This window comes from Lissotriton vulgaris, chromosome 7, assembly GCF_964263255.1.
Source record: "Lissotriton vulgaris chromosome 7, aLisVul1.2, whole genome shotgun sequence".
In the NCBI taxonomy this organism is placed as follows: domain Eukaryota; kingdom Metazoa; phylum Chordata; class Amphibia; order Caudata; family Salamandridae; genus Lissotriton; species Lissotriton vulgaris.
This window is the reverse complement of record NC_141695.1, coordinates 308149936-308162396: the sequence shown is the minus strand read 5'-3', so window position 1 is coordinate 308162396 and position 12461 is coordinate 308149936. Positions and strand designations below refer to the sequence as shown.

General features: G+C 46.8%; 1 protein-coding gene across 1 annotated transcript in view; it reads left to right on the top strand.

Annotated features, from left to right (window-relative positions):
- The window catches only part of SHANK1 (SH3 and multiple ankyrin repeat domains 1), a 1619594-nt gene that overhangs the window by 476047 nt on the left and 1131086 nt on the right, over positions 1-12461 (top strand). Inside the window, exon 8 of the mRNA XM_086930109.1 lies at positions 11892-11969. Coding sequence (XP_086786235.1) covers positions 11892-11969 — 78 coding nt within the window. The remainder of the gene's footprint in view (positions 1-11891; positions 11970-12461) is intronic.

Here is a 12461-nt window from a genome sequence, read left to right as displayed (position 1 = left end):
CTGCAGTTCATCTACTTCTATATCTTTCTTGATAAATAACAGGTTGTCAGCCTGGGTAGAGCCTACATTAAAGAATTTGAACCTGATTCCAGACAAGGACAGGAGATGGTGGCCTGATTATGTCACCACAGTCTTCAACAATCCAAGTCCTCTGTTTTTTGTCACAATTCTCATTCCTTCCCCCCGTCCTTGGTCTGATCTTGATCTCTTGTCTGCCATACTTGTCTTGATAATGTACAGTCCATTGCGGTGGAAGGGACGTCCTACAGTGTCGCGAAGGTGGTGGGCACGACAGAAAGGAAGCAATAAAAGGGCTGTTTCCAAGGGGGTCTCAGGCCTACGTTCAGGACTGTGATCAGAAAGTCCAGGACCAGGAGTAATAAAGATACCCATGATCAAACCAATGACAGCTGTGGGAAAGGCTTACTCCTGTATCTTCTGGCAGGATTGTCGCACCATGGTACACAGCATCGCTTGACGTCAGTGTTTATGATTCTGGCAAGGAAGAGTAGCAATTGTTTCTGTTAAATCTAACTAAATTATGCCCTAGTGAGATGATGTTTTCCTTTTATTCAGACGAACCATTGTAAATCACAGGTAGGAGGGGTTTTATGTCTGCCAAAATCTATAATTTGTAAAGGTAGAGCAGAGTAGAAAACACCAGATGTTAACATAATTTTTGCAGTTTTTAACTCCAAACTCTGCCAACCGTATTTAAGCGCTTTGCCAATACATTACTTACATGCAGTGCTTCTGTGCATCACATCATACATACAAATTGTATGTATTCCACCAAAGAAGCTGCTTCTCCCAGCAGACAGTGGCATGAAAATACGACTCGCTTTCACATGTACCCTCTCAGAAAATCTAGCAGACTACATCGAAGCATGTTGTCTAAATATATCTAAATATATCTATTGTATAGAGCGCTCTGACACCTTCGGGTAAAGTCTGCGCTATATAAAAACGCTTAAATAAATAAAGGTCTGTACACAGGATATGTCTGTGTGGTGGAATACATACAGTTTGTATATATGATGTGATGCACAGGAAAACTGTGTGTAAGTAATGGCTGCAGTCAAGGGGCATTAGACCTGGATTTTTCAGCGGGTTTATTACCAGACTTTTTGCTTTTGTGCCTCCTGTTTTTGACCATGTTTGTGTTGGTTTTATTATTCTGGGCACTTTACCACTGATGATCAGTGCTAAAGTGCATATGCTCTCTGTGTAAATTGTTGTTATGGATTAGTGTTTCCATGACTGGCTTATTTGAATTACCTTTAAGGCCCAAATCCACTTCAACAGAGTGGGGTAACACAGCCCGCCCCCGCAGTGGGGGAGGTGGGGCAAACTCTGGGAGCTAAAGCAAATGGAGAATTGCATTTCCATGGGATAACAGCCTTCACCTGTGGGCTGCTTCCTCTGTTCCATATTCCAGGTTGCCTATTCAAAGTGGAATACTCTGCTAAGACAGTTTCAATTGATTTAAGGCTGAAAATGAATGATTATGAGTAAAATAAAGTGCCGCAAAAATGCCGCTAAATTTCCATATTTGTGCCGCTAAATTTCCATATTTGTGCCGCTAAATTTACGAATCCATGCCGCTATATCCTGGGGGTCTGTACTATGAAGTAAAAAACGAGAGAAATATACACAATTGTACGTACATTTCTTTTTGCCATCCTTGTCAATCCTCAGTATTAATGTTTATCGCCATTGAGCTATATATTTAATTCATATCATTTTGATTACACCACTGGAACCATTGTGCTTGACAAAACTCTGGCAGGGGAGGCCTGGACAATAGGTTTCCTGTCACAGAGAGGTGTAACCACCTCCTAGACAGGCTTTAGTGTAGTGGGGCTGGGTGGGTGCATTCATAGAATGTTTTTCAGACAGTGCTAGGGGCACAGTTGGTGTCCCTGTGTGTTGGACTTGGCCCTTCTGGTAGGTTCACCCCTAAACATTTCGCTTTTTTATATGTGAATTGGTGGTAGTGATTTTTGGTTTCTGCGCACTTTCACTGTGTCCCAGTGGAAAGTGCGGGCACACTCTGAGTGCGTGGAGTAAGGTTGGCCTGCCCTCCTATAAGAATGCATGGGGAATGTCTGTGTCCCTGGTAGTTTCTGATGCGTGAGGTGTGCAGGCTCGAGTTTGGTATGTGCGGACTCATGTGATTGAATGCTGCGCAATTATATGTGCGGCGTGTATGTGTCTAGTGTGGAAGTGCCACTTGTAGACATGGGTGTGCGTGTGCAGTGAGTGTGCTGGCATGCGATTGGCTGGAGCTGGCTGATGAGCCTGGCTCCAGGAGTCTGGATGGGTCTGCCCGGTGGTGAGTGTGAAGATTAGCATGCTGATGGCTGGGGAGGAGTGCACCAGGGTCCTGAATAGGGCTGGGCTTTCCCCACACAATGCTGGTCCGCCCGCTGTGGTGCGACTGATGACCCTAGCCCTGTCAGTGAATAGAGTGAGGGGCTGAGCACATCAAGGGTGCTCCCAGACCAGCTGCGACTGGTTTTTCCCCTCACCCTGAAGCCAGACAAAGGGAAAAAAGTGTATAAAAGAGGGGCTGTGACCCCATTAAAATGTTCTCTTCCTGGATCCATTTCTGGAGGGGGCTGGTGCTGGGTGCCAAGAGGACCGCCACTTGGACTGCCTCCCTACCTGGAGGCCCAGTGAGCTGGCTCTGGGCCCAGCCTTGCCCCCCGGCCTGCCTAAAAGAACTTTGGTTCCTTATCGCGCTTGGGAGCGCTTCATTTCTGCTCTAGCGCCAAGAGCGCTTTACTTTCACCCCTAGCGCCTGGGAGCGCTTTATTTTATTTATTGCACTTGAGAGCGCTTTGTTTGCCAAGCCGGTGCCCACCCGGCATTGGGCCAGGATTGCTGAGCCTATCGAGTGCCCACCTCGATTTATTGGTCATTTTAAACCAGCCGGTGCCCACCCGGCATTTGCTGCTCTGTCCCCCCCTGCCGGGCCACCGCGCTGCTTGCAACGACCCGGAAGCGCCCTCCAGAAGCCCTCGGGACCGCGGCACGAGGAGCAGAGGGGCTTCAGGCGCAGGCGGGGCCCTGGTGTCAGGGAGAACCCCGCGCTGCCCAAAGGAGAGCCCAGCAGCGAGGAAAGAGGCGGCGGAAGGTGCAGGCGGGGCTCCGTTGTCAGAAGGAGAGCCCCGCCGCCCAGGAGAGAGAGCCGCCGCAGAGCACCGAGACGAGACCGGGGAGTGCGTTCAAACGAGAGGGGGGACGTCGGGGCACATTGCCGGTGCCCGCCCCCCGCCTCCTTGCGAGGCCGGTGGTGCTGAGAGGCCCGTGGGGCCTCCCTTGATTCTGAGTCCCCCGTGTGGGACTCCCAACGACCTAAGGGCACTCTTGGTTGGCCCACCAGGGCCCCGGGGGCATATCTTGGCTTACTAGTCCCCCGAGAGGGACTTTCCCCCCACCAAGGTGGCAATCCGTTCTTTAGAGCCCCAGAGGCTTCAAGGCAAAGGGGCATTTCTTGGTGATTACGAGCCGGCGAGGCTCTAGGGGGCAATCAGCTTGTTGTTTACGAGCCCTGAGAGGCTCACAGCCCCCATTGCGAGTTTTGAGCCCAGCGAGGCTCCAAGGTGCCAGTCCTTTGTTTAGGGTTCAGAGGGGCCCAGGGGACAGTCAGTGGCGCAGAGCCTGCGAGGCTCCAACGTGTTGGCCCCCATCCTTGCTCTACAGCTGCCCAGCACTTAGTGGGCAGCTGCTACGTTTAGGCCCCCCTGACTTCGGGACACAGGGCGTCCTAGCCCCAACAAGGCCAGAGGGCCTAGGGACAGTCACAGGGGGTGACTTATGTGAGTTGGCGCAATTGTGTTTTCCTTCCTTACACCTCTGAATGTGTTGTTTATGCATCATGTGTTCTCCTGTGCTGCACCTCTGAATGTGTTTTTATGCTTCATATGCCTTGTTCTCACACCTCTGAATGTAGGTTCTGCATCATGTGTCTCCTTCCCTACACCTCTGAATGTGTTGTGATGCATCATGTGTAATGTGCCTATACCCCTACATGTATAGTGATACTTAGGTGGTTGTTTTTCTCCTAGTACAGGTGTTGCTAGTGAGGTCCTGGTTCCCTGCGTGACATTTTCCTAAAGTGGTTAGGGTTGCATAGGTGGTACTTACCTGTTGATATGTATTATCAATAAAGGACTAGCCTAGTTGTGTTTTTGGGAGACTCAGTGCGTACGTATGACGGCAAACCAATTGGTTTGGTTGTTAAGCCCTCACCCACCAACCTAGTTGGTGGCATGCTTCATCATCGAGCCCACCACAGTGACACCGAATGTGTCCCGGGTGTGCTTCGACTCCAGATTACTGAGGAGCTGGTATACTTCTCTGAGTGTGCTGTGAGGGGGGTGTGTGAGATAGTGATTTAAAAGCTATGCAGTGGGTCCCAGTTCCCGAGGATATATGGATAACTTTAATATCTGGGCCCCTGCTAGCAAATAAAAAGGCAGTCGGACGTAGTGGAGTGAGTTATGGGCTCCCACGTCCTATGTGGTCTACATGTTTCAGCCAGGCCTTTTATTTACATCTGGCTTTCCTCAGGACCAATGAGTATGTGTGGGTGAAAAAATATAAATTATATTAAGTGATATGTGTTGTTTAAATGTGTCGCACACGCTAAGGTGCTATACGTGTATGGAGGGGGATTCCCTCCGCTTTACTGTACACATAACATAAAGACACAAACAGACGTACAGGGTAGAGTCAATAAGTAAGGTATACTTTATAACACAACATGGTACCGGCTGTTAAGGTGTGTGAACGACCTATACCGGCAGGTAGAACGTGGCCATGAGAGTTGCATGGCAGTTGTGACTATATAGCGGTTAAAAACGGTGTGTAGGTGGTGGGCTAAACAGCGAGATAGACATAGGGTGAGATACAGGCAAGAAATTATCTTTTTCCTCACACTTGCTATTTGCTGTTAAAGCCTCCTGGGTCACCTGGCAGGGGGAGAGGACCCTAGATATTGTGAAAGGCAGAGGTTAAAGCCGGCCCTGTGGGGAGAAAAGTTTTGCTGCTTACCTAGGTAGTAGCGGTGAGTCGGTCTCTATACTCACGGAATTGTCGGTCTGCGAGCTCCTTGAACCTGTAGTCCTGCTCCGGTGTCCCGAGTAACTGAGTGTTTTTCTCGGTCGGGTATTTATAGCCCTTCAGATTCGCAGCACCTGTGGAGGGGTGGGGAGGAGTGGACGCGCCTAATCATCTAGTCTACGGCGCATGTGTGCGCGATTAGTGTAGGTTCAGGGCCGCACTGTGCATAGTGTGTTTGAGACAGCGCATGCGCGATGGAAGCGCTGGAAAGATGATGGCTCAATATGGTTGCCTATACAAATTTGGAAGTTAGAGAATTAAAATTAAAATTAAGACTACAGCGACTGAAAAGAGATACAGACTGGGAACAGACCACGAGTCCAAACGGATCTGGGGATTCAAGCGAAAAGGGTCAGTGTGTCCTCGCTGATTAGGTGGAATGGAATCGTTGAGCCCAGTTATGTGAGTGGAGAGGCGGTAAATCCACCGTTGTTCTTTTGTGAGGAGGGTTTTCTCATTGCAATTTTCGAATTGTTCAATCACGGTCCATGTGAAATCATTTGGAGTGTGATTGTGGGTCAGGAAATGTTCAGTCAATTTGCTTATGTTTTTGCCACAGCGCATGGTGCTCCTGTGCTCAGTCAGTCTTGTTCTTACTTTCGTGGTGGTCATACCGATATATCTGAGGCCACAACGGCATGTGATCAAGTACACAAGGTTGGATGAACTCACCGCTACTACCTAGGTAAGCAGCAAAACTTTTCTCCCCACAGGGCCGGCTTTAACCTCTGCCTTTCACAATATCTAGGGTCCTCTCCCCCTGCCAGGTGACCCAGGAGGCTTTAACAGCAAATAGCAAGTGTGAGGAAAAAGATAATTTCTTGCCTGTATCTCACCCTATGTCTATCTCGCTGTTTAGCCCACCACCTACACACCGTTTTTAACCGCTATATAGTCACATCTGCCATGCAACTCTCTTGGCCACGTTCTACCTGCCGGTATAGGTCGTTCACACACCTTAACAGCCGGTACCATGTTGTGTTATAAAGTATACCTTACTTATTGACTCTACCCTGTACGTCTGTTTGTGTCTTTATGTTATGTGTACAGTAAAGCGGAGGGAATCCCCTCCATATACGTATAGCACCTTAGCGTGTGCGACACTTTTAAACAACACATATCACTTAATATAATTTATATTTTTTCACCCACACATACTCATTGGTCCTGAGTAAAGCCAGATGTAAATAAAAGGCCTGGCTGAAACATGTAGACCACATAGGACGTGGGAGCCCATAACTCACTCCACTACGTCCGACTGCCTTTTTATTTGCTAGCAGGGGCCCAGATATTAAAGTTATCCATATACCCTCGGGAACTGGGACCCACTGCATAGCTTTTAAATCACTATCTCACACACCCCCCTCACAGCACACTCAGAGAAGTATACCAGCTCCTCAGTAATCTGGAGTCGAAGCACACCCGGGACACATTCGGTTTCAATGTGGTGGGCCTGATGATGAAGCATGCCACCAACTAGGTTGGTGGGTGAGGGCTTAACAACCAAACCAATTGGTTTGCCGTCATACGTACGCACTGAGTCTCCCAAAAACACAACTAAGCTAGTCCTTTATTGATAATACATATTAACCAGGGGATCCGGACTGGCTTATCTAGTCCTCTCTCTCCTTTTTGATTTGCTGGTACTTACCTGTTACCAGTAGTTACTGGTGGTGTGCTTTATGTCCTATTTTGTGCTACTGTGATTGTTATTATATGTGCTAAGTTCTAATTCTACCCAGTGCTAAGTTCTAAAAGTGCATATTCCTGACAGTGGTCCATGTGGCCCTGTCCTGTACATATCCCCTGTAAATTCTGCCCGTGCCTGTTGGCACATTGTAAAGTGTGTGTTTACTAGCTAATGTGTTTTTTAATACAAAGGCTATTTTTACATATACCTTGTGTGGAGTTCCTTTTTTGTGGGGGGCCTGGGATGTTGTTGCTGGTGGGTGCGTGCGCAAATACTTAACTTACATTTCCTCCGGGGTAAGCCTTACTGCTCGTGTCACTTTACCTAGAGGGTGAGCAGGGGTTATCTTGGCGTGTAACTCCCTTGCCCTGACTCAGAGTTGTGGTCTCTGACTGACTTTGGCGCAATCCTTGGCCTGCCAGAGATCCCATTTCTAACACTGTGCATACCCCAGTTCCAAACGGTTGCAGTGGGCACGCAACCCCTGCTCTGGCGCGAAACTGGATAAAGGGAAAGGGGTGTAACCACCCCCTCCCTGGGTCCTCTCATAGGTGGGACCCAAGAGTAAGTCCAACCCCTAAACTTAGTATAAGTGTAGGAATCCAGTCCTTAGGACTTCAGATTACACCTGGACGAAACTCTGCAACATATTTCCTGGAACTTCGACAATCTACACAACTAGAAGATGGAAGAATCTCCCTTGGGGTCAAGGAGTGACTCCCCTGCTCAAGCAGGCACCAAGAAGCATCTTGCTGGTCTGCATTTCCGAGGCTCCCGCCGGACCCAGAAGTATTTGTGACTCAGGACACTCACTTCCAGACTTCTCAGAGGCCGCCACGAGATCCCAGCAAAGCTGAGACCCGCAGCCATCACGAGGGACGTGGGACCGAAAGTCCTGGACACCGGGCACATTTGCTAGTGCATTGACTTCTCAAGCTTTTCCGAAGTTGTGCTTTGGGCTACTTGTAGTTTAAGCCCCGAGCCTCATCTGCACCGAGGATTGTGGGCCTACACTCCACGAGTGTTCCGTGGGCCCGCTTCTAGCATTTCCGCTCGAGGCTCCTTCGCGATCCCTGGTCCGTCGACTGGTGGGTTCCCACAAAGGTAACTCTTCTGGTTCCTGGGCTTTCCTGGTTGCTCCAGACGTGCACTCCTCCCCCCCTCCAAAGGGTGAGTCCTTCAGACCTTGCTGGTCTGCACCAAAGCCAATCTTTGCTTTCTGCGTGAGTTGCTGTTACCAAGGCTTGTTGGGTCCAATCCGGATACCGACACCGCAGCACTCGACATCCTTCGTGGGACAGCTTCAATCCAGCACCTGGTTGTCGTGGTCGTCGAGTCAAGCTTCACCTTCTTCATCTGAAAGCACCCGACATCACTGGGCATCCGCTCATCGCCTTCCTGGTCACTGGCTAGTGATCCAAACTCTGTCCCCTCTGCTTTCAGGTTCTTCAGATCTTCGATTCACCCTTGGATCCACATGGACACTATCGACTTGGTCGCCAGCAGCACTTTGCAACAGATCGCCATTGAAAACGACGACGAAAGCAGACATCAAAAGACACCTATGCACCCGGCTTCCCTGGGTGAGGTAACTCGAGTACTCCAGTGCTCCCATGGGTATTGACTCCTGAACTGCCTAGTTCTAAAGGGGTTTGCTCCGAGTCCTCTTCTAAGCATCCTTAATCTGTAATTTTCCAACCGTGACTTTCCCCATAGAAGTTAATGGTGATTCGCTGCTGTGTTTAGACACTGCACGCGTCCCCCGTGGGTCCCCTGTTTCACTCCCTTGGGTGGTTCCTGGTGGCCCCAGTGGTTCTAAAGGCTTTAGGCATTGTATCTATGTCAGTTGTGGTTCTTATACCACTCCTCACCAACAGGTGTCTTTTAGCCTTGTTGCAGCTTGCCTCACATCTGCCATAGTATGTCTTCATGCCGACGCGTTTCAAGGCAAGAACGCCTCTTCTTCATCGATTTAATGAAGCCCATGAAGAAGAGGCGTTCTTGCCTCAAAACGCGTCGGCATGAAGACACACTATGGCAGATGCGAGGCAAGCTGCAACGAGGCTAAAAGACACCTGTCGATGAGGGTTACTGTCGAGTGACCTTTCAAATGCTGGGGCAAGTTGGTTTTTATTTATATATATATATATATATATATATATATATATATATATATATATATATATATATATATATATGTAACGAACAGAGATCCAAGAAAGAGGAAATCAGGCGAGCCCACACGATAGATGCAGCACGTAAGTTTATTCCTGGTATTAAAGACGACGCGTTTCGACCACGGGGTAGAAGTTATGGTTGAAAATATTTACGGCAATCCAGCCGCAACGAGGCACGGCCCGAGATCAAAAGGACTAGGAAAGGGGCCACAGACACAGAACTAATCCGGGAAATGGTGATCCGGCGTTCGAAGCTGTTTGTGGTGCACCGGATCTCTCCATTTTTTTCCTCTACCGCCCCCATTGAATTGTACTAACCGGCAAGTCAGCTGTAGGTCTCCTCTTCCAAGGCAAGCCTTCACTGCTTTTCTGTAGGTTTTTATACTTTGGTGTTAAAGATTGTTTTTATTTCTTAATGTACACCAAGGTTCCAGTTCGTAATGAGTCAGATTTTCCACACCCCCCTGGAGTTACCTTGCTTTCGTGACTGGACGTTGTGAACATCCTATACATTTACTGGGCCACTCTTTATGAGGGCCATATTTGCCAATTTCTGAAACCTGTTTTTAATGCAGGGTCAGTATTCTCATATGCCACGTTTATTAACTCTAGCTACTGAATCAATACTCACCTAATTGCCTTAGGGTATATTTAAATTATCTAGCTGAGTGAAAGATGGCTGATCTTACCTGTGCAGACTAGTTTGAGCATGAACAGGAGAGCATGATGTGCTGTACCACATGGTAGCACAGCAGAGGTTCTTGTCTTGTTCAGGAGCTCAGGATCGATCTGTAATCTGCCTCCGAACTAATTTAAGGCAGAGTGTCCGTTATTCCTTATATGGTCACATCATCATCCTTGCTACAAGTTGCTTAAATCCGGTGAGCCTTGCTCTTTCGAATGAAAGAAATAATGTGTTTGCACTTTGCAGACATGAAGAATATAGGCAAACTCCGTAGTGTCAAAAACAATTGAAAGCATGTAGTAATTTGTTGCAAAGAATATGTTAGAATCAATTTAAAGTCGCCAGATTCAGTAAAATGCTGCAGCTATAAAAGTGTAGAAACATGCAGAGAGATTGTGTCTATAACATGCAAAAAATATGTTGCATAAATTAACTTCTTTCTACTGATCATTGTTCATTTGAGAAAAAACTGATCTGACAAATGAAACACCAATACCAGTTTTTTTTATTTTAAACTACAACTGTAATTAAGCTTTGTGATCAGCCTTTTACCTTGGCTGCTGACTCTGACAGCAGGCATTATGATTTCACTCCTTAACCGAAATAACTTATTAAAGTTGAGCAGCTGCGTCATTTCGTTATTAACAGATACAGGCTTTTATACAAGCAGTGCAGGCTCCATATGTACTATTATTTTTAGTGACTTCAGTAGACTGGCTGACTGCTAAAGCTGTGTTTACGCTAGACCTAAAACACAGGGGAGATATTTCACTAAAATATGTGAATCAGTAGCACCTGAGGAGGTCTATATGGGTGCAGCATAAAGGTTATAAAATGTAGGAAGTCTAAGATTTTTATTCAGGACCTTCAAAAGAACATACATAGATTGGCTGTAGCTGTAGTTTTATATACAGAATTATGTCAACGTTGACAATTTGGAAAGAGGATGAATAACTTGACTTCCTCACTTGCGTACAGCTTTTGCGAGGAAGGCCTAAACCATGTCGTAAAGCCTGAAAAGAATGGTCCCTTTAGTCTGTATGATTAATTGGTGCTGCAGATGTTCTAGTGCAATGCCTAATCTTGGATGGAGGTAAAGGACGGTGTTTGCCCTCTCTTGGGAGCACCAGTAATCTTCACTGTTCGGAGCAGGAGTCCTTACATTCAGTGTGGTAAGCCTGACTCGGGGGCAAATGAGTGTTTGTCTCCAGATTAGGATTACATGTTATGCTCACCTTTTGCACTGACCAGCCTTTTTTCCCCACACAAATTCTGCAAGCCGAAGCGTCTGTAGTGTGTACATTGAGGACTAAGCCTGGCAACATTTGTGTGAGGAAAAACGTCAGTAGTCTCAGTTTTCACGCTAGATTCTTACATATGGATCTCGAAATAGGACTGCACCAGGGAAGAATTGAGCCTTCGGTATCAGTAGTTTGCCTTGGCTCGTGATTGCTACACAATATTTCCTTGAATATAAGGGAATTAGTGTTATCCACAGATATAGGCTCATTCCGTCTCTTAGGTGGACCATTTGCTATCTTCACGAGCAAGAGCACACCTTGCAACTGCGTGCCTGCTGGAAGGCCTTCACTTCAATGGCCATTGGCCATTTCATACTTACTGAGATCCTTCACTTTAGGAAAGGAGGGAAGTGACCAAATAAGGTGACCTTAGCCCAAAGTAGAGGATGAAGTCAACATCAGAATGAGAACATTATGGCACTCGATACCTGTTTTTTCGTATATAGTCTTGGCTGTTTCAGTACTGACCACCCATCAGGAACTGCATCTACCAAAGAAGACTAGTCTATTGTAGGCAGATTTCCCTGATTGGTTGTATTTCACAATTGACCCGAGGGACTCGGGATATAGAGGACAACTGACATGGAATTATTTGGAATGTTCTTCTGATTTGACTTCAAAACTAAGCAGGAACACCATTGGAGGCTGGTGTGTCTTCAAGAAACCTTTCTTATCAAGAAGTGTACTCTGAAATATATTTCCTATGTATTTGAAAGGTATAAAAAAAGTATTCTGAGGTTATTACTGTGACAGTGGGTGATTCTTTCAATATGTGCACCAATAGCTGATACCAGCATCAAAGCACTTTATTCGAGATGACTAATGTGTTTTATTGGCCCTTAGGCCTTTGCGTTCTATTAACTGTTGCCTTAACTGTTATTTATGTCTCCTCTGTCTTGTTTTCACAGGAAAGCAGTGCTCGGATTCTGCTTTACCGAGGTGCCAACAAAGAGATCAAGAATCACAATGGGCAGACTCCCTTTCAGGTAGGGACTCCTCACCAGATGGAGATGAGTGTCATTGCTATTGTTATCACCCCAAAAAAACCAGATGATATTCTTTATTACTTTCACCTCCCATGCAAAAATGTACTAGGGTGACTGATAGCATTTAAAAGGAAGAGTGTAGCTCCAAACATTAAAGCTACTCACGTATTAAAAAAACTACACAACAGGGCCGCAATGTTTGATGGGTTCTGTACTACCTCCCACAAGCAGCGGATTATATTAAAGACAGCGCTTAAGAAACCAAATATTGGTTCGAAATTGTCCGATGGTCTTGCTTTATATTCATTTTACCATTCTTAACCCAAATTCCTATCTGTGCACCATGGTCTCTGGCTGCCAATTTAGCATCCTCAAAACTGAAACAAAATATTGAAAAAGAAACATACTGGCCAAGCACTGACGGCAAACAAGGCTCTACCCTAAACCCCACTCCCCTGCACATTGCCAAAGTTTGGGAACCTGCAGCCAGTT